General features: G+C 39.0%; 1 protein-coding gene across 2 annotated transcripts in view; it reads left to right on the top strand.

Moving 5' to 3' along the window:
• Nucleotides 1–26436, top strand: part of RNF144B (ring finger protein 144B) — a 123314-nt gene extending 96878 nt beyond the window's left edge. For both annotated transcript variants that reach the window (XM_073566107.1, XM_073566106.1), the window contains exons 5-8: nt 3350–3554; nt 17986–18130; nt 24409–24498; nt 25642–26436. In XM_073566107.1, coding sequence (XP_073422208.1) covers nt 3350–3554; nt 17986–18130; nt 24409–24498; nt 25642–25785 — 584 coding nt within the window. In that variant the 3' untranslated portion in view covers nt 25786–26436. The remainder of the gene's footprint in view (nt 1–3349; nt 3555–17985; nt 18131–24408; nt 24499–25641) is intronic.
• Nucleotides 26437–27045: the final 609 nt, after the last annotated feature.

Below are 27045 nucleotides of genomic sequence, written 5' to 3' on the forward strand. Positions count from 1 at the left end.
TGAACCCACAAGGGCTTTACAGAAGTTTATAACGTACAGCGGTACAATTAAAAAATCATATTTTTTCCACAAAAATGATCTTTTCACCCCAATTTTTATTTTCCCAAGGGTAACGGGACCCTAAAAGTTATTGTGCAATTTGTCCTGAGTATGCTGATACCCCACATGTGGGGGTAAACAACTATTTGGGCGCATGGCAGAGCTCGGAAGGGAAGCGGCGCCATTTGACGTTTTTGGCTGGAATTGAGATCGGACATCATGTCGCGATTGGAAAACCCCTGATGTACCAAAACAGTGGAAACCCCCCACAAATGACACCATTTTGGAAACTAGACCCCCTAAGGAACTTATCTAGATGTGTGGTGAGCACTTTGAACCCCCCAGTGCTTCACAGAAGTTTATAACGCCCGGGCGTGAAAATAAAAATTTCGTATTTTTTCCACAAACATGATCTTTTAGTCACCATTTTTTTATTTTCCCAAGGGTAACAGGAGAAATTGGACCCCAAAAGTTGTTGTCCAATTTGTCCTGAGTATGCTGATACCCCATGTGTGGGAGAAAACTACTGTATGGACACACGTTGGGGATCGGAAGGGAAGTAGTGACGTTTTGGAATGCAGACATTGGTGGAATGGTCTGCGGGTGTCATGTTGCCTTTGGAGAGCCCCTAATGTACCTAAACAGTGGAAACCCCCCACAAATGACCCCATTTTGAAAACTAGACCCCCTAAGGAACTTATCTAGATGTGAGGTGAGCACTTTGAACCCCCAAGGGCTTCACAGAAGTTTATAATGCCAGGGCATGAAAATAAAAAAATCGTATTTTTTCCACAAACATGATCAATTAGTCCCCAATTTTTTTATTTTCCCAAGGGTAACAGGAGAAATTGAACCCCAAAAGTTGTTGTTCAATTTGTCCTGAGTACGCTGACACCCCATATGTGGGAGAAAACTACTGTATGGACACATGTCAGGGCTCGGAAGGGAAGTAGTGACGTTTTGGAATGCAGACTTTGATGGAATGGTCTGCGGGTGTCATGTGCGTTTGGAGAGCCCCTGATTTACCTAAACTATTGAAACTCCCAACAAGTGACCCCATTTTGGACACTAGACCCCCCCACGGAACTTATCTAGATGTGTGGTGAGCACTTTGAACCCCCAAGTGCTTCACAGAAGTTTATAACGCTCGGACGTGAAAATAAAAAATCATTTTTTTCCACAAAAATATTTTTGCCCCCAATTTTTTATTTTCCTAAGGGTAACAGGAGAAATTGGACCCCAAAAATTGTTTTGCAATTTGTCCTGAGTAGGCTGATACCCTACATGTGGTGGTAAAACACTGTTTGGGCGCATGGCAGAGCTTGGAAGGGAAGGAGCACCATATGACTTTTTCAACGCAGAATTGGCTGGAATTGAGATCAGACGCAATGTTGCATTTGGAGAGCCCCTGATGTGCCCAAACAGTGGAAACCCCCAATTCTAACTCCAACCCGAACCCCAACACACCCCTAGCCCTAACACTAGCCCTAACCCTAGCCCTAACCCAAAAATGGAAATAAATACATTTTTTTAATTTTATTATTTTTCCCTAACTAAGGGGGTGATAACGGGGGGTTTGATTTACGATTTATGGCGGTTTTTATTTTTGGCAGCTGTCGCACGCTAAAAGACGCTTTTTATTGTAAAAATAGTTTTTGCATCACCACATATTGAGAGCTCTAATTTTTCCGTATTCTGACCCACCGAGTCATGTGAGGTCTCATTTTTTGCGGGACGAGTTGACATTTTTATTGGTACCATTTTCGGGCACGTGACATTTTTTGATCGCTTTTTATTCCGATTTTTGGGACGCAGAATGAACAAAAACCAGCGTTTCATGAATTTCTTTTGGGGGAGTGCGTTTACACCGTTCCGCGTGCGGTAAAATTGATAAAGCGGTTTTATTCTTCGGGTCAGTACGGTTACAGCGATACCTCATTTAGGTCGTTTTTTTATGTTTTGTCGGTTTTATGCAATGAAAACTTTTATATAAAAAATAATTATTTTTGCATCGCTTTATTCTGCGAGCTATAACTTTTTTATTTTTTCACTGATGATGCTGTGTGGCAGCTCGTTTTTTGCGGGACAAGATGACGTTTTCAGCGGTACCATGGATATTTATATGCGTCTTTTTGATCGCGCGTTATTACACTTTTTGTTTGGCGGTATGATAATAAATTATTTTTTTGCTTCGTGTTTTATTTTTTAAGGGGTTCGCTAAAGGGGTTAACTAATGGGACAGTTTTATAGGGCAGGTTGTTACGGACGCGGCGATACATAATATGTGTACTTTTATTGTTTTGGTTTTTTTTTTTATTTTCAAAAAATGAATTTATTGGGGAATATTTTTTTTTTTACTAATTTATTTGGCGATTTTTTTTTTTTTTTTTTTAAATTTATTTTTACTTTTTTTTTTTTTTTTTACTTTATTACATAGTCCCAGGTGGGACATCACTGTCCTGTGACAGATCGCTGATCTGTCACATCACAGATCACTGTGACAGATCAGCAATCTGTCACAGGCATTGAAGAAGACTTCCTCTTGCCTGCGCTTTGCAGGCACTGAGGAAGCCAGCTTCCTCCAGGCCCCCGAAGTCCCCCGTCGCCATCTTGGATTCGGGGGCCTGGAGGAAAGCAGTCCCCCGCAGCAGAGCTGCACATTGCTCTGCCGTGGGGGGCTCAGGGAAGCACGGAGGGAGCCCCCTCCCTGCCGATGCTTCCCTTTAACTCCCGGTACACCGCGATCATGTTTGATCGCGGTGTGCAAGGGGTTAACGTGTCGGGGGCGGTCCGTGACCGCCCCTGACACATAGTGCCGGGTGTCAGTTGTGATAATCAGCTGACACCCGGCCGCGATCAGCGGCGCTCACCACGTGGGCGCCGCTGATCGCAGTAGACGTACTATCCCGTCCATGGGCATAGGGGCCCGGGTCCCATGGACGGGATAGTACGTCGGATGTCAGGAAGGAGTTAAACAAATGTCATCAAACAAGGGACTTCCTGACTGAGGTTTTTCCCACAACTAATACCACTGCTCTAATTGATTATATCGAGTCGCCTCCTATTATTCAAGGGAATCTGTCTTCATCTGAAAATTACCATTTGCTTAACATTTACACCCCAGGTATAGGTGTGTAGAGTGGGCTCAGGAGATGAGCCCGGATCATACCCTGAAGATGCTGGAGTGTTCAGAGTGGAGTTCCACTCGCTGCTGTAAACCCCTTAAATGCTGCTGTCAATCTCTCAAAGAATAGGATAAAAATTATATTTACATGGTATAATCTAAAAGCCTCTTTTTTGGCTATTTCAGAAGTTCACCTTGACCCTTGCCGAACATGGTGCCCTACTGCAGACTGCCAAACGGTGTGCCAAATTGAGCTGGGTGACTCTGGTTTGCCTGTGTCGGTGGACTGCCATGTTTGCCATGTGAAATTCTGTTCTGCATGCAAAAGGACCTGGCACCCTGAACACGTCTGTCAAGAAAAGGAGCCAGTAGTTGAACAGACTGAAAAAGGGTAACTTGATTTTACCTAGAACTGTTGTAAAAGTCATGGAAAATTATTATTGTGTTCTGTGCCTTGCTATCTGGGTCACACTTACTACTTCATAAAGAACCAGGAGTGGTTCATAGAAACTCTTCTGCACTAGAACTATTCATCAAACACCTACACTACTATTTTGCTTACTCTTGGCTTACTGCTCCTATGTGTAATTCTTATATGTTGTAGGGTTTATCTTCTAAGGAGACTAATAATAGTTTGTGGGTTTTTTTTTTTTTTAAACAAACTAGCCTGTCTGGATCATAACCTACTAGATCATTAGGGCATAGTATGGGGATACAAAGCATTTAACATTTTTGTGTAACTGCTCAAGTGATAATGAGTTGAGTGATTTACAAACATATACTGAGATAACCTGATAATGATTTAAGATTTTTCACTGTTCAGAAAAAAGGTGTAATATAAGCTCATGGACAGCATTATTCTTTAGTGTGCACTCTGCTGGAGAATGTGGAAAAATGTGCCCCAAATTGAGTGGTTTAGAAGAAGTTAGTATATAAAAGTTATTTATACCTAAAATTTGAAAATTTAAATTGTGTTAACCAGACCACCACTGATCACTAGACTAAAGGGACTGCTCACTTTTTTGACACCCATCATCCTCTCTGTTTAGTTTGGGAGAGCTGTTTTGTGCCATAACTCTGATTTTCATAGGGATTGATGTTTCTGCTCCAGGACCCTAGATTAATGTGCTATTGATATGTCTGTATAGCATGTCAAAAGATATTGCAAAAAAAGTACAATTACTTTAAGCTATACATATCCTAGAACATCGGCACTGCCTTGTTATATTAGGCTATGTGCACACGGTGCGGTTTCTGCTGCGTTTCCGCAGCGGTTTTGCCGCTGCGGAAACGCAGCAGTTCCGCTGACCAAGTACAGTACAATGAAACCCTATGGGGTTTCAAAAACGCTGTGCTGACGGTGCGTTTTTTTCCGCGCGGTTTTGCTGCGGTTTACAAACCGCAGCATGTCAATTGTTTGTGCGGTTTCCGCCTTCTACCATAGTAGAGGTATGAAACCGCAGGGCAAAACCGCAGACCAAAACGCAGGAAAACCGCAGGTCACTTTACCTGCGGTTTTACCTGCGTTTCCGCGCGGAAAAAAACGCAGCGGAATCCGCAACGTGTGAACATAGCCTTAGGAATGAGCCTGCAGCATTTCTGCATACACATGCCTTCATGACTCTCTTATGCTCGTATGCTGTGAGTTATTTAGGTGACATCAATTTAAATAATTTTACTTATTGCAGCTCATTTAAATCAATATTTGCTTACGTTAAAGGGTTTTTCCCACCATCAAAGGGCAATTTAATTAATAGATCTTGGAATAAAAGTAAGTTGCACAATTGGATGCATTAAAAAAAAAAAAAAATGTTCCTGTGCTTAGGTTATCTTATAAAAGTGCTCCTGCTGTGTACTGTGTAATGGCTGTGTCTTACTGTAAAAGGACAGGGTCTGATCATACAGCATCTCCTAAGCAGGGGAGGAAGCAAACGAAAGTATACAAACATTAATGCAGGAAATCGCAAATGATTCTTTTTGTGAGACCAAACCTTTCCTTGCCTGTTTTTAAGTAATGTTTTACCTAAAAAAATAAAAGAATCCACTGCCATCCCATGTTGTAATGTCTGTATACTCTTTTTCTTCACCTACCCAGGAGATGTGGTATGATTAGGCCATGTCCCTATATGGTACCTGTTTTTTATGTTTTGGTGCTTTTACACAATAAAAGCTCTTTTATAGCAAAATAAATTATGTTTGCATTGTTTATTCTGAGAGCCATAACTTTTTTTTTTTTTTTTTTTTTTTTCCTGCTGATGGAGCTGTATGACTGCTTTTTTTTTTTGCGGGACAAGATGACTTTCAGTGGTACTGTTTATTTGCTACAGGGTGTCAGCCCGCACCTAATCGCCATGGCACTCACAGTGAGACCGCGTGATTGTGGCACCGTACATATACTGCTGTTTGCAGGAATGCAGGCCCTGCAAAGTAGTATATGCATGGTGCATGTCAGAAAGGGATTAAGGGGAAATGTGTAAATGATTTAGAGTGGCCTAGTCAAACCCAAGACCTTTTATCCAAATGAGAGTCTGTAGTTAAACTTGAAGATAGCTGTTCACCAAAGGAAACCATCTAACTTGAAGGAGCTTGAGCAGTTCTTGTAGTAGGAATGGGCAAAAATCCCAGTGGCAAGATGTGGAAAGCTCAGAGACTTATCCAGAACGACTTGCAACTGTAATTGGCTAAAGGAGGCTCTACAAATAACTCACTTTAGGGGGGTGAATAGTTATGCACACTGAAGTGTTCAGTTATTTTGTCTTATTTGTTGTTTTGCTTCACAATGAAAAGACAGTCAAATGTTTACAGTTGTAGGCATGTTCTTTACATTTAATGATGCAAACCCTACATGCATACATTCATACACACACACACTTGTGTCAGCATGTATACACAATACAGCTCTGGCAAAAATTTAAGAGATTACTGCAAAATTTAGTTTGTCTGATTTTTCTCTTTAAATGTATATTTTTGAGTAAAATGTAAATTGCTCTTGTATTCTATACACTACTGACATGTCTTCAAATTTCCAAGCACTGAATTTTGTATTTATTTTCAGAAGATGAGCAATGGTCAAAATGACAAAAAAAATGCAATGCATGCAGACCTCAAATAATGCTAAGAAAACAAGTTCATAAACATTTAGAAACAACAATACTAATGTTTTAACTCAGGAAGAGTCCAGAAATCAATATTTTGTGGAATAACCATGATTTTTAATCACAACTTTCATGTGTCTTGGCATGCTTTCCACCAGTCTTTCACACTGCTTTTGTGTGACCTTATGTCACTCCTGGTACAAAAGTGTAAGCAATTCCCTCTTTGTTTGATTGTTTGTGACTATCCATCTTCCTCTTGATTACATTCCAGAGGTGTCTAATGGGGTTCAGGTCTGGACATTGGACTGGCCATAACAGGGATTTGATGTGGTGGTCCTTCATCCCCACATTGATTGACCTAGCTGTGTGGCATGGTGCATTGTCCTGCTGGAAAAACCAGTCCTCAGAGTTGGGGAACATTGCCTGAGCAGAAGGAATCATTGTTTTTCCAGGATAACCTTGTATGCGGCTTGATTCATGCATCCTTCGCAAAGATTAACCTGCAGGGGCAGGATCATCACCGATCGTCCTGCAAAGTTCATAGTGGGTGCAAGACACTGTGGCTTGTACGCCTCTCCAGGTCTCCGTCTAACCATTGGACGACCAGGTATTGGGCAATGCTGAAAATTAGACTGAATCATCAGAGAAGATTATCTTACTCCAGTCCTCTATGGTCCAGTCCTTATGGTCTTTGGCAAACTTCAGCCTGGCTCTCCTTTGCTTCTCATTGATGAAACGCTTTTTTCTACTTTTACATGACTTGAGCCCTGCCTCTAGGAGCCAGTTACGAACTGTTCTTGTCGTGCACTTCACCCCAGCTGCCATTTGCCATTCCTTTTGTAGGTCACTTGATGTCATCCTGCGGTTGCTGAGTGACATTCGAATGCTATGGCGGTCATCCCGGTCAGTGGAGAGTCGTTTTCGCCCTCTGCCGGTCTGTAGCTTTGTTGTCCCCAATGTCTGCTGCTTGACCTTGTTGTAATGGACTGCCGTCTTAGAAATTTTAAGGATGGAGGCAACATGAAACTCACTGTATCCCTCTGCTAGTAAAGCCAGAATTGAACCCTTCTTTTCCTTACTCAAGACTTTTCTTTTCAACTTCTTTCACATGGTTAAAAGTTACAGTATTTTTTCATTCCTATTACTGTTGGGATATTACTAGCACTTGTTTTGCCATCCAGATTGTCCTATTGCAAGAGGATTGTGAAAACCACAGCAGGACTTTTAGGGTACGTGCACACGCTGCGGATTCCGCTGCGGATTAATCCGCACGGATTTTGCAAAGACCTGCGGATTATCTGCGGTTTTGCCTGCGGTTTGGTCCTGCGGATTCACTATCTCCACAATGGTGGAGATAGGAACCCGCAGCGGTTTCCGCAGAAAGAATTGACATGCAATTCTTTCTGCGGATTCAAAACCGCAGCAAATCCGCGCGGATTTTTCCGCAGCGTCGGCACAGCGGTTTTTATTTCCCATTCATTAGAATGGTACTGTACACCGCAGCTAAAGCTGCTGCGGGTCCGCAGCGGCCAAAACCGCTGCGGAAACGCAGCGGAATCCGCAGCGTGTGCACGTACCCTTATACTTTCCTTCGTTAAATAAGATTTGGTTCAGGTGATCACCTAATCAGAAGCACATTAAGTAGAAGGTGTACTCCGGTTGGAATCCAACTGACACTGGAATGGTGAGAAGATGATTTTCATAAAACTGTACAGTGGTCAGTGGTCTCTTCAATTTTGCCAGAAGATAGAGATATATATATATATATATATATATATATATATATATATATATATATATATATATATATATATTATTGTGTAAAAAATAGGAACAGCACAAAATACCTTAGAGCAGTGTTGCACGCTTCTCCAGACACCTTTATGTCCTTAGATAATAGAAATAAAAAGCAAAGCCAAGCCTGAGAAAGGATTGCCATATCCGAAACGTCGCCACGCCACTAGGCTATTAAACAGTTCACACCACTACTATTTTGGTGCTGCATATATAGATAGATGGATAGAAACTACTTAGCTACTTAAAAAGGAAAGTACTTAGCTTAGCGTGCCCGGCCCTTGGCAGAAAGTCCCGTTTTCAGCCACAATATCCAATATTCATTCCAAATAAAGGCAGCATTCCATAGTAAATCTTTCAAGTGGTAGTGAGTTTATTCAGCCCACATATCAAGGCAACGTTTCGGCTCAACTGAGCCTTAAAGGCTCAGTTGAGCCGAAACGTTGCCTTGATATGTGGGCTGAATAAACTCACTACCACTTGAAAGATTTACTATGGAATGCTGCCTTTATTTGGAATGAATATTATATATATATTTATTATATTATAGCACGTGTACAGTAGGGATCATGGGTGGGGACAGCAGGAACAATGGATGGGGGCACAGGGTGGGGGCTAAGGATATATAGAAGTATGTATAGGTTTAAAAAAGTCTTAGGTTGAATTTGATTTAGCTTTCTCCACCAATCACACATTTTGCCACTAAATTAGCTATAAATACCACAATGTTATGTATACTGCCTGACCAAATTTCCACTGAAAGTTTTTTTCTTCCATGCTGCTTTTGTGGCAGTTCTGTAAATGTATGTTTTGCTGTTAACACTAGCCAGATAGTGATAGATAGTAAACAGAAAAAATCTTGGAACATTCCACAATATTATTTTTTTTCAGAGACATAAAGTGTTTAGTATAACAAAGCAGTAATTAACATGCACCCAACCAGTCTTTCTGGTTTAGGAGAATGGAAGCATATTTGTCTACTGAAAGCCATTGTTGTGTATTATTGTGTTCTAGATGGGGCAAGGCTTGTTATTGTGCCAAAGTTTTCCTAACACAAACAATGTATAATACACGCTGATATTTATGGACTGTTGGTCAGTTGTTCTAGCAAATTAACCCCTTTAATGACCACCAATGCGCCTTTTAATGGTGGCTGAAAAGGGGCCTTATTCCTCAGCGCCACTTTTCAAGGTGCTGTGGAGTAAGAGTATAGCGCCACCCTGTAGCTGAAACTCTTGCTGGTGTCAGCTGTAGATGACACCCTGCGATATTGGCCATGGCCAGTTTTATGGGCGATTAATCCCGTAAATACCACTGCCAATCTTGACATGGGTATTTATTTGGTTACTAGGGGATTACAAGACCCACTTTGTAACCATCAGACCCCTGCCATGAGAATTGTGTGTTCCGACTGTTACCAAGGTACCCCGAGGTCATGTGGTGACCCCAGGAGTATGGTGGCTTGTGAGATCCAGCTATAATAAGCTGGGTCTCGCAAGCAGTGTCATTGACTGTTTCATGCACTTCAGTATATGAGACCAGTGATTAAAATTGTACATGTCTCACAATGGGACTATGTGAAAAAGTAAAATTATATGTTAAAAAAAGTACACATTGGTGTCGCCCAGTCCAGAATGATCAGATCTATAAAACTGTAATGTTATTTATTCTGTATGGTGAACGTCGTAAAAAATTGCTAAAAATGTTGTATTTTCATCATTCTGACAATAAAAAAAGTCATATGTAGAAAAAAAAAAAAAATTGTATGAATTGCCAAAATGTCCCACAAAAAATGGAAACCCTAATGTGGATCATTCTGCTAAAAGATAGTCAAAGCTCTCAGCATATGACTATGCAAAAGCAATTTCATTTTTGTAAATTGTTTAGTGTGTGGAAAAAAAAAAAAAATAGTAAAGCATAAAAAAATATTAATCTGGTATTCCTTTAATCTTACCTACCCGACGGACAAATCTGTCTTATCGCTTTTGCCACACAGTTAATGGCTCAAAAACGCTAAGTGCTTACGTCGGGGTTTCCATGTAAATTCCCCAAGACCTCTATTCATACAAAACCCCCGATGGAAATGCTCACTTATGAGGCAGATGGAGTCTCTTTATACTGTCTGTGTTCCGACCGTGTCACATTGTAAAATAATGCATATCCTGTAAAATACTCAGGACTAGTTACCAGATAAAAATATAGTGGTTTATTTGGTTTCTTCCATCAAAGAAAGGTTATTACAGAAAAACAGGTGAATAAAAATAAGTGAAAGAGATATTGTCCATTAGATCATGCTCTGAGATCCCACATGGCAAAAGCAACATGTATTCTTCTTCTCTCCGAGATCCTGAATAGCAAATGGCTGCTGTGTCTCAGTTCGGCTTCTCACATCGCCGTCAAGTAATATACCAGCTGTTATGTCATGTCATCTTGCGTCTGTCTCTCATGATGGTGAGGGAAGAAGAGGAGCGACCTCTACAGTTAGCCATGAATTATATACGTCTCCTAAAGCACGTGGTCTCTACATATATGGAGCTGTCTTTCTACCATGAGCCAAGCTTAAAAATAGCCTATGTCATGTAAGCTAAAGCATTCTACAGAACTGGGTCTTATAAGAAATTAACGGATTATTAATATTTAACAATTCCCCCTTTTGAGGGAGACAGACATTAATTGGAACCCTCAAATATAACGATCTTTTTTCTTCTTTTCTTCTTCTTTGACAAAATAATTTAATATTAATAATAATAATAATAATAATATTAGATTACCGTTATAAGTACTCAATGACATAATTGATGTGAATTCATGTTATGGTAAGCCGTGAACAATATTCATATAAAATATGTATAATTATACTTCCCTAAGTCTAAATTGAAGCATCTCAGGTCCAGTCATCATCATCTGATGTCATCTGGTCTTCATTTTGATGTCTTCTGTCTTCTTCTTGGTTCTTTTAAAAATACAGTTTTCTTATAGCATATAGATGTTGTAGGAATTGTGTGGTGTATCAAATCAAAGTCCATAAATTCAAATGTTGATAAGAAACAAAGTCTATAGATGAAATGCAGCTTTAATATCTGTGCAGTGTCATCTTTAAAAACCTGGGCTTACATTGGCTCGCCTTGGATATTCTGGAATCCTCCATCGGTACTGGTCTTTGAACAGGTGTGACATCTTTGGTCAGCAAAGCAAGGGTTAAAATGACTCTTCCTTGCTAAACATAGCACCATAACCAGTCCTTGTCCTAATGCACAGGACATATGTCAGGGTTGTAGCTTCCTGACAATTACCTTATTGTTCACCAGCTTTACATCGAAGCTTTACAGGTGATTGAATACCTCTGGAACTTGATAAGAACGTGATAACACCGTTCATCTCAGCATCATAGGATCATCGTCCTCTGGTTGTCAGGTTAGACACTTTAATTGTGACTGTCGGTGGTGGATACTGCACTTGTAATTAACACAGTCTATTACTCAGTAATCATAGCTTTGTTACCTTCTGGGACTTCTGGATCGCGGCATTCTTCTTCTTGCAACTGATAAAAATCAATGAAGTTTAGAAATGTGAAAAGTCTTTATTAACATAATTTCAGTATCTTGCTTGAAGTCTTCATTCCCTATTCTATACCAAATCTGGTAATTTCCCTATCCCATAATATCACAGCGTACCATAGCAATCAGTAATATCCATATAATTATTATCAGAATTTGTACCATATATGGATTTCAATATTTGAAATAATAAGTGATAATACATTATTATCCGCATTTTTCATGTGATAGAACATTTTTTATGTCATAGGTGTAATTACCTTTTTCAACCCATAGGTGTCACTGTGTTTTATGTAACCAGTGTTATCATCTTTATTAATAAGGAATATATTTATTATACTAATAATATGTAGGAATGTAAAGCCATGAACCAAAATAAGAATATATGAGTGAGCGAATGAATGAATAAAAGAATTGTTGCATATAACTCAGAAGTGAAACATTTTCTTAGTAATAGAACCATATAATTGCTATATTTAATGAAGCAATATTCTCAGTAGATATTACTTTACTAAATATTGGTGAAAGAATTAAAAATAATGAAAAATAAAAATAAGAATAAGGCCTTTATGTTGATGCAGAGTAGTTATGTCTTCAGTAACATATACCCTTAATATTTCCATGATCTGGATTATTTCATAATTGTCATAAACTTGTGTTACCAAAATATTCAAATTATGCAACTTTGCATGTAATTCCTCTTAGTGTAAAGAAATGACTCTTTATAATACTTGTTATTATACCCAATACTTATACCATTGTACCTTATTAATATTTTTTCCTATTAAAATGTGTGAAGAAGAGGTATTAATCAAATGTGATTATGTAGTCAGGATAAAAAACATATTTCCCCCTTAATACCAAAAAATATTGTTTCATGAAATAATTCATTTATAAAAACCAAAATTAAAAATAATTAATGTATAAATTATGTGAATTTATACTTGCTTATACCATTATTTGTCTGAAGATGTGTAACCATCAAAATTAATTTGAATATCATAAAATTATCCTTTGGAAAAATTAATTTAAATGTAGTTTAAGATTAACACACTTGGACAGAGAAGGAAGGTCCACTATTCCCAGATGCAGCTGGTGAATACCAGGCTCTGTGCTGGTGCCTGTTTAAAAGAGCTAAAGCTGATAAGGAAAGAATAGATTTTCTTCCTAAACTATTTTCTATTTTGTTGTGCGATTGCACTTATCCACAATTAACTAAATCAAGAAATAATTACTATAGAAATACAGAAATATATGTTGTATAGATAATATTTCATTATATATATCCTAATATTCTAATAATTTAACTGATCTGCATATTTCCTCCTAAAGATAAAAGCTTTTGGGGTTTTTTTTTTTTTTCTCTCTTATAGAATCCTGAGGTCTCACAAACATATCACATTACTCGCTCAGCAGCTGCTCATACACTCAGTCACTGTCACTCAGACTGTGTCACATATTAACTTTAAACCAAATACCTCACATATGAAGGTGTGATGAATACACGTATTTTAACCCAAATTATCCTAATTATCAATGCATTGTAAACTATTTCAATTTAGTCTCTTAATATTTCTTTGAATATTCCCCAAATACACATGACATAAATATATGTATAGCTATACTTGACATTTAGGCCTGGAAAAAAAAAATTCCATTGCTTTGCAAAAGTTGAGACCCCCTTTAAAATTCTTTCCCTAAGGAACAGGGACATAGTATACTGGTATACTTGTATTATTAGAACAAGGTTCAAATTCCCCTGCTGTGGTTGTCATTCAAACCATGCAGTAAAAAAGCACACACCCAGAACATTTTAAAAAGCAATTAGTTATTTCCTTTTAAGGGTTAGATATATAAAATCATGCAATATTGCAACTTCCTGTGTAAATAAAGGCATAAATCCTTGGAAGAGAATTTTTCTCGATTAAGTCCTGCTTTGAAATGAAAATTCTAAGGAAACATAAAAAAATAAGGTTAATATCATATTCATATTCTAAATATTATTACTGATGTAGATTTTAATTTTCATTAAATACAGTTCTACTATTTCTACTTCTACAAACACTCTATATATATATATATACTGTATGACTATGTATATATCCACAAACCATAAAACTACAGGATTATACTCTATAACTCACTAATTGTATAACACTGTTACACAATATATATTACTTTTTTCCTAGCCAATTCCTACACCCATACTTATTTCTCTGCAAAAAATATCCTGAAAGGTTCTTGCCATTTTAAAGCTGATAGATTCTTGGAGCAGAGTATTCAGTTTACAGGCCATGATGTCACTCACCACCTGTTTCTGTCTGTTAAATTCGGCCATCTTTGTTACAGAAAGAAAATCAGAACTCATCATTTTTCTTAATTCAATTTGTGTCTTTTCGGTGTTCTTTTGCATCATTCCATATGGTTTATAACAAACATGTGATTTTCTTTTTCTTTCTTCGTAGATTTGATTTTGGGGAAATCTCATTTTAGAAGGTTTTGCTAATACCGGCTTCTGATAAGATTTTACTCTGCCTGTCTTTACAAAATTAGCACAATTTACTTTCCTCTCACGATTCTCGTGTTTTCTGGCAAAATCAAGGGATTGCGCACATTCAAACAATGAATCTTTTTGTGACGCAATAACACGAGATGCAGGATTTAGAAACCAAAATTTGCTTACAAAACTCCTTATGAGGGACGGTGTTTTGACATTCTCACTCAGCATTTTGTACAAACGTTCATATATGGACATGAACGTAAAAATACATTCCTTCCGACCAATCCTTAATTTTTGAAGAATATCAATATCTGGATGATTTTCATTTGATGAACAAAAAATGAGAATTTTTAATCTGTCTTTATCAGTTAAATTCTCATGTGTTTCACCAGATAACTTTAAAGACAATCTCCTAGCAAAATTTACAGGGATCCACATTTTGAACAACTGATTCTTCTCCTCGTTAGATAAATCAAAGTTATCAGAACAACTTTCAAAGATCTCAGAGTTTCTACAAACATCTATTTTGTTGTCATAAGCAGGAATTATTTGGCATATTTTTATCAAATTCTTCCTCACGCTACTTCGGATTTGGGCCTGTGAGTCTTCTATTTTTAGTGGTACGTCTTTCCCTTGTACGTCCTCTACGTCAGTTCTGAAGTCTCCTCCTACTTCTCCATCTTGTTCCACGTCTGCAAGGTCACCTTCAATGGCCGCTACAGACACTTGATTACAGTCAATCTCACTAACTTTACAGCCAATCTCGAGAACATCACAACAATCATTTTTGGATTTCTCTGACACAGATCTATGAAATATATCTACCATCTGTAGAATATTTTTTAATCTCTCTCTTTCTCTATTGAAAAACTTAGAATCTAACCTTTGATTCTCGAGTTCACACTCGGCATATAAACTTAACCATAAAACTTCTGAATTAGATTTGTCTACAGACTTAAATTTCAATTTACTCTGCTTAGCAAGACAATTAATGACATCCATTTTATCTTACCTTGAAATGTCTCAGCTCCTTTGATGGACAACGCTGGGTTCCTGTCTTCACACGTCTGGCTTAGGTCTGGTACTTTTGGCACTTGTAGTACTTCTCAATCTATCTGGTACTTCTTACTTCTAGGTTCTATGTGATTCTTGTAAGTAGTGGAATTCCCGATAACTTGCACATATGATTTGACGTTAGCAAAGTCCAATCCCCCGTGTGTGCAAGTTGAGGGAAATCCGCAAAAAAGTACAAAAATTCAGATCTGGCTGGCTCTCCAATGTAAAATAATGCATATCCTGTAAAATACACAGGACTAGTTACCAGATAAAAATATAGTGGTTTATTTGGTTTCTTCCATCAAAGAAAGGTTATTACAGAAAAACAGGTGAATAAAAATAAGTGAAAGAGATATTGTCCATTAGATCATGCTCTGAGATCCCACATGGCAAAAGCAACATGTATTCTTCTTCTCTCCGAGATCCTGAATAGCAAATGGCTGCTGTGTCTCAGTTCGGCTTCTCACATCGCCGTCAAGTAATATACCAGCTGTTATGTCATGTCATCTTGCGACCTCTACAGTTAGCCATGAATTATATACGTCTCCTAAAGCACGTGGTCTCTACATATATGGAGCTGTCTTTCTACCATGAGCCAAGCTTAAAAATAGCCTATGTCATGTAAGCTAAAGCATTCTACAGAACTGGGTCTTATAAGAAATTAACGGATTATTAATATTTAACACACATCTTTTTAGGTGTGTTTTTAGCGCATAAGTGTGGGCTACCACAGATCTGTGTACGCCTAAAAAGATAGATTCCACTAGCACAAACGCCAAACGGAGCCTAAAGTGTCTCAATCTGTCACATGGTGGGTGGTTCCGTTGTGGGTTTGGTCTGAATCGCATTTTTGTAGGATTTATATGGAAACCCCAGTGTAAGTGCTTAGCGTAAAATATAATGTGATTCCACAGCAATCGAAAAATATTGTGTACCCAAAATATTACCTATAAAACCCTAATTTATCCCCAACAAAACCATCCCCCACTCGGGTGCATTGTCTGTCACTCTTGCCCCCTCAAAATCCAGGGAATTCTGCAGTCCTAAATCCAAATACCCACCCCCCCCCCCCTTCCTTCTGAGCCCAACTGTGCCTAAACCACAGTAAACTGCCACATGTTTGGCATTATTATAGTGGTGAGAGAGCACTTAACAATTTACAGGGTGCATGTCACTCGACGCACAATCTGGACACAATATACTGGGGCTCTACACTTTATGGGGCACAATGTATGGTCACTAAGCTACCATATTTGCAATGCTCAAGGGGAAAAAAAAGCCTGGCGTGGATGTAACAATGTAGTCACTTGAGCCATAGATGAATTCCTTGAGAGGTGCAATTTCTACAGTAGGGTCACTTTTGGGGTTTCTCTGCCATTCTGGCACCTTAGGGGCTCCAAAAATTTCACTTAGATAATTTAAATTTAATTTAAATCTCCTGGTCCAGATGAATTACATCCTAGAGTACTGAAAGAGTTAGCAGAAGAAATTGCAGAACTGCTAGACAAGATCTTTGAAAAATCCTGGAGAACAGAAGTCCCAGAAGATTGGAGAAGGGCAAATGTTGTCCCTATCTTCAAAAAAGGAAAGCGGATGTAGCCAGGAAATTACAGGCCAGTGAGCCTTACTTCTATACCAGGAAAGATCTTTGAAAAAAACAATAAACAGCATGTATGTAAGTACTTAGAAAAATAATACAGTAATTAACCAGAGTCAGTATGGGTTTGTAGTAAACAAGTCATGCCAGACTAATCTAATTTCCTTCTATGATGGAATCTTTGAGTAGATCAGGGAAGTGTGGTAGATATAGTATATGTCGACTTCAGCAAAGCATTTGATAAAGTATCTCCATACTATCCTTATTGAAAAAATGACCAAATATGGGATTGACAAGGCTACAGTCAGGTGGATTCGTAACAGGCTCAGTGATCGTACTCAGAGTGGTGCTATGTGCTGTGCTTGCACATCCAATTGGAAGAGTGCTTCAAGTTGGGTAACACAAGACTCTGTCCTGACCCCAGTGTTCAACATTTTCATTCACCATGTTAAAGTAAACTTCAAAAGTCCTTTATTTCACCTTTATTGTACAGGCATTTGAGTTGGATATGCAGGCTAGGGAGGAATGCAGGGAGTGCAGGAGTGGACCTGTTGAAGCGGCAAAACGGCCGTTGTCCACTCAGGCACTCCCCACATTCCTCCCTAGCTTGCATATCAAGCTCAAATGCCTGTACCATAAAAGTGAAATAAAGGACTTTTGAGATTTACTTCAACATGTTTTCTTATCATATTCATTCATTTTTTTTTTTTTTTTTTTTAAACCTCATTTTTATTGATTTTGTAATGAAGTTGCGTATTACAAGTTATAAACGTTGTATTGAATTTTTTGACGTTGACAAAAAACGTTCCTTTGTCTGTCGTCTCCGTCCGACGGACAAAGATTTTCCGACGGATGAAACGTGTGGCCATCCGTCACAATCCATCACTAGTACAAGTCTATTAGAAAAAAACGGATCCAGCGTTTTTCTAAAAACGACGGATTGTGACTGATTGCAAAAAACTGATGTGTGAAAGAGGCCTAAGGGAACTGAAGGTAAACTAATCAAATTTGCAGACGATGCAAAGCTAGGACGGCTAACACTAGAAAAGACAGAGAAATGTTTCAGAAGAATTGGTGTGAATTCAGTACAAAAGGGGGTCAGACTTTGATGTTATATGTAGCAGACCATTAACTCAGTGGTTAAAATGTTTAATGTTATGAGATGCCTTTGTGAAATCATTAATTTGCCCTCTGTAACTTCCTTTTTTTTTTTTCTTTTCCAGAGTCCTTGTTAGTGCAGATGAAGATGCTTGTATCAAGCAATGCCCCATTTGTCATATTTATATTGAGAGGAATGAAGGCTGTGCACAAATGATATGCAAAAATTGCAAACACACATTCTGTTGGTACTGCTTGCAAAACCTTGATGTACGTATTCACCTACTTTTATTATAGTTACATTGTTACTATGCTACATTCACAGTATATACAGTCAATGTGCCTGTGGGGAAAAAGTCTCATGGGATCCACTTTTCCTGATGTAAAAGGTAGGGCGTAGTCTGGTTGTGTCTCGAGAGACAGTAATCTGTTAAAACTGGCCTTTTTTTCTCAGTTTCATTGCACAGGTTGCATATCTCAGAAAACAAAATCTAAATGCGCAGTCTCTAGCCTTGTCCTGATGACTAAACAATATCAGTCCCTGATTGCTTAGATAAGGCTGAGATGGTCCCAGTCCAGTTAAATAAACCATCAGTTGTGAAGAGCAACCAGATATACTTGCAGTTAGCAGCATGTCTTCCTAACATTTCCTCTCAGATAGACTTGTATGATAAGTCTCCAGAGTAAGCGACTGAGCAGACAGCATTGCCTGGATTTATAGCACACCTAGCCTTGTGCACCTCATTTGGAGCATAGAATTATAGGATTTAAAGGGAACATGTCACGAGGGCTTTCCCCTCTAAAGTACGGCCACCACCATTAGGGCTTTACTTTTTTCTTTTTCTTTTTTTTTTTTTTTTTCTTGTTATACAGCATACTGGAATGCTGTAAAAAGTCCCCAATCCAGTCTGCAGATCCCCAAAAATAGCTTTCATAAACTTAGATGGGATGGTCCAGCACCTCCTCTCTTCTTACAGTTGTGGTCCTCCTTCCCTGCTTCGTGTGGATGACGTGTCCTACGTCATCCAAGCAAAGTACTGTAGTGTGCATGCGCTGAAAAGAACAAAGCGTGCCAAGGACCTGGAAGTAAAGTCTGTACATGCGCACTACAGTACTTTGTTCTGCTCTCGGCAGGGCAGATAGAAGTTTGCCTGTGCAGAAGCACGTTGGATGGCACTGTGTGGATGACGTAGAATGGGTCATCCACATGAGGCAGAGAAGGAGGACTCCGATCACGAGAAGAGGAACTGAATCAAGGCCATAACCGTCCCATCTGTAAGTATAATGAATGCGCTGTTTTTTTGATCTTCAGACTGAATTGGGGACTTTACAGCATTCTAGTACGCGGTAAAGAAAGACCCTAATGGTGGCCATACAAAATATTGAAAAAAAACCTGGTGATTGGTTCCCTTTAACTGTCTCCTACATATCTTTCCTCAGCATACTGCAATAACCTGGGACACGCACAGCAATAACTTGAGGATGTAATACACCACAGACTCATACATGTCTTTGAGAGGAAAGTTAGCTATTATCGTCATAGCAATCTGCAATTCTTTCTGCTACTCTTAATTGAGATCATTGAGAGAACTGGAAGAAAAAGCCGTAATCATGTGATCAAATGTGACCGCCCCATCTATATTTATAAAGCTGTGTGTGTATCAAGCCATCTCTAGCTCTCTGCTGACATCAAGTGGACTATTTGTGTAACTACATCTTTATTTCCAAGTATAACTGAATGGGAAAATGAGAGAAGTGAGGTGCTGCTACAGTATGAGGCTGTCCATAGACATTTTGCATTGCTCACTTGATCAGCGTTTTTTAGAAACGCATCACAAAACTTTTCAAAAATGTTGGTAATCAGGATCCTAGCCATACATGGGAAACAAGTCTTGTGATGACATACTAGGGTTGGGGGAAAATAAATGATGGCCTGAGGTTGGAGGTGCAGGTGGTCGGCCATAACCTAATGCTTCTGCAGCGTCAGGCCTGTATGCTGCCACCTGCCCAAAACGCTGCGATGCAGCTGCTGGTGGTGGTGGAGGCCCACTTTGGGGATTAAATATGTTAAGAATCACCGTCATTATAGCTGCTGACGGGGGAATTGGGGATGAGACGTCAACAGTCATTAAAAGTGAATTGACTGCTGACATGAACAGATTCTGCCGGTCCAGTGGCATGGATCTTAGGCGGCCGTCTAAAAATGAGCCGAATTTGTCCAGCTCATCTTGCTTCGACGAATTGTCGAGCATATTGAGGGTTCGACTAGTGAGATTTTCTATCACACTAGTCGAAGTCTCAATTTTTGGAACCTTCTTGGATGCCGCCCTTCTCAATGCCATGGGACGGGCAGAAGCAGCCCCCATCTTAGTGGGCCTTGAGAGCTACAGGCAGCGCCCGAGGCAGGAGCAGCAACACATGACTCTGGCGCTACCTCCACCCCAGATGCCGAAGTGTCAGCCGCAGAAGAGGTTGCCGTTGCACCTGAGACATCAGATGGCTCCGAGGATGAAGGCCTGGCCTCCGAAGGATCGAGGGAGGAGCACATGAGATAGTCCTCGACCTCCTCTCCCAGACCCTGCTCCGGGCTGTTTGGATAGGCCGGTGGCGTTTCATCCCTTATGTTGCCGTCAGTTCTGTAGAAGGAACAAAAAAGCCATGTAAAGACTACTTTAAAAAATAACAAAATAAAAAAAATATATAATTTACCTCCGCAAGTTCCTGCTTGTCAATATAAAGTGGAGTTGATCTGCATATTGCACCCTCCTCAGAGGCGAGCTTCCAATTGCTGGTTTCATGGACTTTATGAACCGATCAGTCACTGATCTCCATCGTTTGTTTACATCGTCCACTGAAATGAAACAATAAAAATACAGGATTTAAAAAAAATTTTTTTCCAAAACCTAGACAAATTCAAATTATGAAATTCTTACTAATCTGTTTTTGTCCAGCTAAAGGCAGCTGAGGCCACTGTGGATACTGTTCCGTGACTATTGCCGGCCAGACATCACGCTTAGATCCTTTATAATCCTCGCAGGCGCAGTCCCAAATGGCCGGATATTTCTCAATCTACAATAAAGTGAAGAAATTTGTTTGAAAAAATTGTGTATTTAAAATTATAAATATATCAATATCTACATTTGCACCCATAAATTCATATGTATCCACACTAAAGCACACTTGCAAAACCAATATAGATCTGTATGAATCCATGTACACATGTGCGTGCGTACACACACACGACCCCTCCAACATGGCTCTTTCACCCTACTCTCCAGTATGATTACCCCTAACCCCAACCCTAACCCCAATTTTAAATTGTTATTGCCAAATTCAGATTAGGATTGGGATTAAGGTAAGGTTTTGGATTAGGGTTGGGATTAGGGTTAGGGTAGGGTAAAAACTTTTTTTTTTGGATGGGGGTGGGGTTAACAAAATTGTTTGACGGAAAAAAAATGCCTGGTCTTCAACGCAATTTTCTTCGCTAGAGTGGTAAAGCAGACAGCCAGGGGCCAATATTTGCAGGCTGGGAAGGGGTTAATACCCATGGCCCCTTCCCAGCTATGAATATCAGCCCGCAGCTGTCTGCATTGGCTTTACTGGCTATTTAAATAGGGGGACCCCCCAAAAAAATTGACGCGGGGTCCCCCTATATTTTATCACCAGAAAGGCTGATATTCATAGCCTAGGAAGGGGCCATGGATATTTACCCCCCCACCCCTGGAACCAGACCGAAACCGCCCCAGATATGGTGCATCTATAAAGTGCACCAATTCTGTCACTTATCCCCTCTCTTCCCACTCCGGTGTAGCGGTGGGATATGGGGTAATATGGGGTAAATGTCACCTTTGTCAGGTGACATTAAGCCGGGTTAATCATGGAGTGGCGTCAATGATACACCTATCCATTATTAACCCTACGTTAGTTAAGGTTTAAAAAAAAAAAAAAAAAATACGTTAATTAAATTTTTTTTTTTTATGAAATAATCACACCAAGTTTTTGGCAATATTTTATTTGTCTGGAAAAAACAAAACAAAAAAAAATATCAGGGACCAGTGCTAATGCGACCAGCCCTGATGTAAACCAGTGCAGAATGAGTTCATTCTGCGCTGCGCATGCTTCCTGGCTCACCGGAGATGAATTGATTGGCGTGGGAAAGTTTTCCACGCTCCTGAGTTCACCTCAGGTCAGCCTGGGAGTCCGCGCAGCCGCAGTGAGCACCGCCCGAGTTCACCCGAGCAGCGCGAGCTGCCTTCGAGTGAATTCGTGTACATTGAACCAAGGCGCTTTACGGCCCCGTTCATTGTAGCGGCGTCGGTGGTTTAGAGCGGCCACATGTTATGTGGCCGCTCTAAACTGTAGATCATCGTGGGACACTTTTTTTTTTTTTTTATATGGATTCTGCGGAGGGTAGGTATTTTTTGTGGTTATTTTATTTTTAGTTTTTTATTTTTTTTAGGGAGATCAAGGGCTTCATGGAATTAGCTGTCTAATTTTCCACAGGTAAATTTTTGGGACAAATTAAAAAAAAAAAAAAAAGTTATTTATGATGAGAAAAAAAAAAGGGAATTAAAAATATTGGGCCCTAATAAATATTAATATATTTAGAAATATAAGGGGAGGCCAATAAAAAATTTTAGGGACGGAGGGGGGTAAGAAGAAGAAAAAAAAGTTTTTTTTAACAGCAGGAACAGCTCGATGGGAAATACTGCTCCCATCGAGCTGAGCCTGCTGCCACTACTGTGGGGAACAGACATAGGCCGGGAGTAGTAGTCTCATCGGCCTATGCCAGACAGCACACATACACCGCGCACCGAGACACGCGCACCGAGACAGACACCAACACTTACAACAATAATCATGAGCGGAACATCCAGGTCCATCCTGCGATATCACTCCTTGCTGGCAGCCATGATCCAGGAGGACTAGAATTATGGGATTTTTGTCTTCCTGGATTATGGGATGGCCTGATGTCACGTCCTGTTTCTGCGTTTTTAGACGCTTGAAAATCCGCAAATATTTGTTATATATGGGGTTTCCAAGCGTTTCAATACAAGTCTATGTATGCGAATTTTCACGCGATTCCTGCAAAATTAATGAACATGCTGCGATTTTTACCGCGATGCGATTCCGCAGCGGTAAAAACTGCAGCATTAGCACAACATGTGCGGAATCCAATAGGATAACATGGAATGCTTTTTTTACATTTTCGCGGCAAAATCGCGCGTTTAACAAACGCAACGGAAACGCGAAAAAAATATGCTACATGTGCACACAGCCTCAAAGTTCCATTAATATGGGTTCAGTTGCACCTTTAGTCTGTAGCCTGGTCTATGGTTTGCTGTTGGTAAGCTGTCCTGTGCTGGAAGTCAGAGATGGGTGCTGAAAGAAGGAAGAATCTGATAACAAATTTTTCTTGAATGGTGGGACAGCAGTCTGTGTGACCAAAACAGCATGCTCCACTGGGAGCAAGCAGGCAATAATACTAATATTGTCTTGTGATTGCAACGTCTGGCTGCAAAATAATAAGACCCATAGGAGTGGGGGTTGATGGCTGCTGCCCTAATGCATTGTATGAGGACATGTTAAAAGTGGCGCTTTGGCCACCATCTATTATGTTGATCACAATTGACAGGTTGCCACCCTCACTAGCATAGCTAGCAAGGCAAACAAGGACTGTCAGTGGACGTTGGGATTGATGGGAATTTCAAATGTGGAAATGTCTTTTCTCTATTTGTATGGCATTTACAGATGCCATTTTTCATGATGTTTTTGAAACAAAAAAAAAAAAACATTTTGCATTTGCACCCAAAAATAAAAGCTTGCTGATTTCTAGCTATTAACCTTTGTAGTGGTTAGCAGTGGCTGTAAAGTAACTTGTAAAGTTACTCTTTTAGCGCAGATATCTGAAGTGTAGGCATTTTTTAGTCAGGCATAATTCTTAACCGTAAAACAGGAGAGAAGAAAATTAATTCAGTGTATTGACATGTATGGAATCACCTGTGACTTTCTTCTCTAACTTTTGTTATGTGCTTAGGTAGCTAAAGGAGATTAAGGCCTCAAAACTGGTCCTCTGTGGTACAATATGTCAAAATCATTAAGAGTTGTGCTTTGTATAGAATTTAGCAGAATTTCAGTTGCTTTTTGCCACCGTTGGATATATAGTCTAATCCAGAGTAGGTTTATGCCACTTCTTTGGGGTAAATTATGATTCATTTGTTGTCCGCACTAGGACGCGTGCCTCCAGTTAAGCTCCGCACGCTTCTAAAATGGTAGGCAGAGCTCTGTGCCTAGCATAAAAATGCCAAGTTGTACAATTTTATGGAAAACTATATGATCAATCAGAGTGATACTTCTAATCTTAAAAGACACATACAGTGTAAACTTGCTAAGAATTCAGGCACTGTTAAGCTTGCTTCAGTTTAGCAGCTTCTGACAACACAGATGTTGATGGCTAAAATAATGGCTGTTCCTCTGTGTTGCTCAACTAGACCAATCGTCCTATTTTATGGCTTTGCATATTATGAGACTTATTACTTATTTTTCAGAATGATATTTTTCTACGGCATTATGACAAAGGTCCTTGCAGAAACAAACTTGGACATTCAAGAGCTTCGGTTATGTGGAACAGAACACAGGTATTTGCTCAGAAATGTGCACGTATTGCCGCAGACATCAACATTTCTGATTCTCTTCAACAATAAATAACTACATTTATGCATATAAAAAAAATTCTATTTATTGTGACCACATTTTATAGATCAAACAGATTACGGTGGCCATTTATTCTTCTGCAATAATTTCTATACTGAACCTTAATTAGTGCCAGGCCATTGCTGCCAAGTTAAATAAGATCATGCATGGCACCCAATGACCATACAGTTTTGCCATTATGTTGCAGTAACAGTGCAAAAGAGTATACAGACAGGACAGCACTGGGTCACAGCTGATTCTTTTTGTGAGATAAATCATTTCTCTGCCTGTGTGTAACCAATGTTTTACTTAAAAGAATCAGTTGTGATCCCATGTTGTAAAGTCTGTATAGTTTTTCCCCACTCTCCCTTCCCAGGAGCTGTGGTATGATCAGACCATGTTCCTGCATGGTCAGACACGACCATTACACAGTACACAGCAGGGGCACATGTATAAGATTATCTCAGCACAGGAACATTTTTCTTTAAACACATCTAATTGTGGATGTTGTTATTCCAAGATCTGTTAATTAAAATCAACTTTTATTCATGTGAAAACCCCTGTAAAAAAAGCTATCACATTTAGAATGCAAATGAAGAGGAGGGGTTGGTCCCAGTATAGTTGATGATAAATGTCTAATTGCTGTAACCTTACTACTGAGAACCTGCCCCATCACTAGATTGTGGGCCTGGAGCTCCCCATTTCTCTTTTGCTTCAGAGATGCCACCTTATTCAAAGTCCCTGGGACCATGGGAAATAACGGAGCACAGTACTTGGCTGTTTGTCAGATTCTTGCTGATATCTCAAATAAAGGGACTGATTTTTAATGGATCTGTACTATACTCATCGAGGATGACCAAAGATGGTGCTCAGATGTCCCTTTTTTAAATAGATTTTTCAGGGTTTGGGTAATGATTTTAAAATCTCAGAAAAACTTGAAGAATGATTTTGCATTTCAAAGTAGATAAATCAAGTGATGACACTATTGTTATATTGCCTGTGTTTAATTAGAAAGTCATTTTCATGTGAGCCAAATCTCTAAAATTCAAATGTAATTTGTTTTTTCTTTTTTTTTTTTTTCATTACAGATTGTGGGTATCCTTGTTGGCCTAGGTATCATTGCACTTGTGACATCGCCTTTACTGCTTTTAGCCTCACCGTGCATAATCTGCTGTGTCTGCAAGTCCTGTAAGGGAAAGAAGAGGAAGCATGCCCCAACACCAACTACATAATCCATACCGACTGTTACCTTTTTCAGAGATTCAATCTCTCACTTGGATTTTTCCATTTGGGGACTTGAGATGAATAAACAGCCTTATTTGGGAACAGAAAATATTAATAAGCGTTGTTATTTTTTCGCATTTTACTTTCATGCTGTACCCTGTTTTGGAAACAATTTTACATAATGTACAGAGTACTGACATTTTATGCTATATTTCTGTTTTGTTCTTTATGATATCTATATAACACTATTTATATTTCAAAGAGGGTAATGAAATCTGGTACAGCACTGTCAAAGGGATTTGGTTTTCATCTGTAATTATTTTTAACCTTTTTTTAATCTTTATTTTAAAATTTGATATTTTTATGGTTTCCTTTGTCAGAAAGATATTTCTTATTGGCAAAAATGTGCGTTGGGTTCATAGCTTTTTCACGGCACAGTATACCTGAGTAATTTAATGAAAAATTAAAAAGTAGTTTTTAAGAAAATATTTGTGCTAAATATGTTAGAATAATTATAATATTTTACAATAAAGCTGCACTGGTGGAGGCATATTACTGTATGTTTTTGTGAATTCATGTATACAAAATATTCCTTTCTTTAAGATATATTTTTTTTGTATGAAATTTTAAATAAATTCTGTCCAGATTTGGAAAACTTATTTTGACTGAAATTTAGGTTTGGATTTGTGTGTAAAATATACTGTAATAATGTAAATTCGTTTTACAGCAGGATCCCCAACTTAAAGTCGCCAAAAGCCTCATTCTGGTGCCCATGATTTTCTGTTGCACAAAAAATGGCCTGTTTCATAAGTGTTTTTGACCTGAATTTTATCCGTGATTGATAAAAGCTGAAACACTGACCACTGTGTCAAAATCCATGTGAAATTTCCCTATGTGAAAATCTGTGATGTGCAGCCTTTTGGGGGGAAAAAATTGTCAGACTGGTTTCACAATTGTTTAGTAATGACACTTGGGGTTCAAAATAATGCCGCTTTGTTTCAGCATTCAATGTACACACAGCAAATTAAAGGGTTAAGTCTGAAAATCGCAATTTATTAGAATATTTAGCAAATTAGGAATCATGAAAAAAGTTTGATAAGTTTTAAGGTTTCTGGCAGGGGTTTCTGAAGTGTATCTATCTAATAATTACCAAAAATGAGTTTGGGACATATTAATGATTGCTCAAAAAATAGAACAGGAAAATGGAATCCATGTCAGCTCACTTATTGAGAGTTCCTTTGCGCAAAGACTCACAGAACTATAATTCC

Source organism: Dendrobates tinctorius, unplaced genomic scaffold (assembly GCF_039654945.1).
Source record: "Dendrobates tinctorius isolate UK_male_01 unplaced genomic scaffold, ASM3965494v1 ptg000004l, whole genome shotgun sequence".
NCBI classification, from domain to species: domain Eukaryota; kingdom Metazoa; phylum Chordata; class Amphibia; order Anura; family Dendrobatidae; genus Dendrobates; species Dendrobates tinctorius.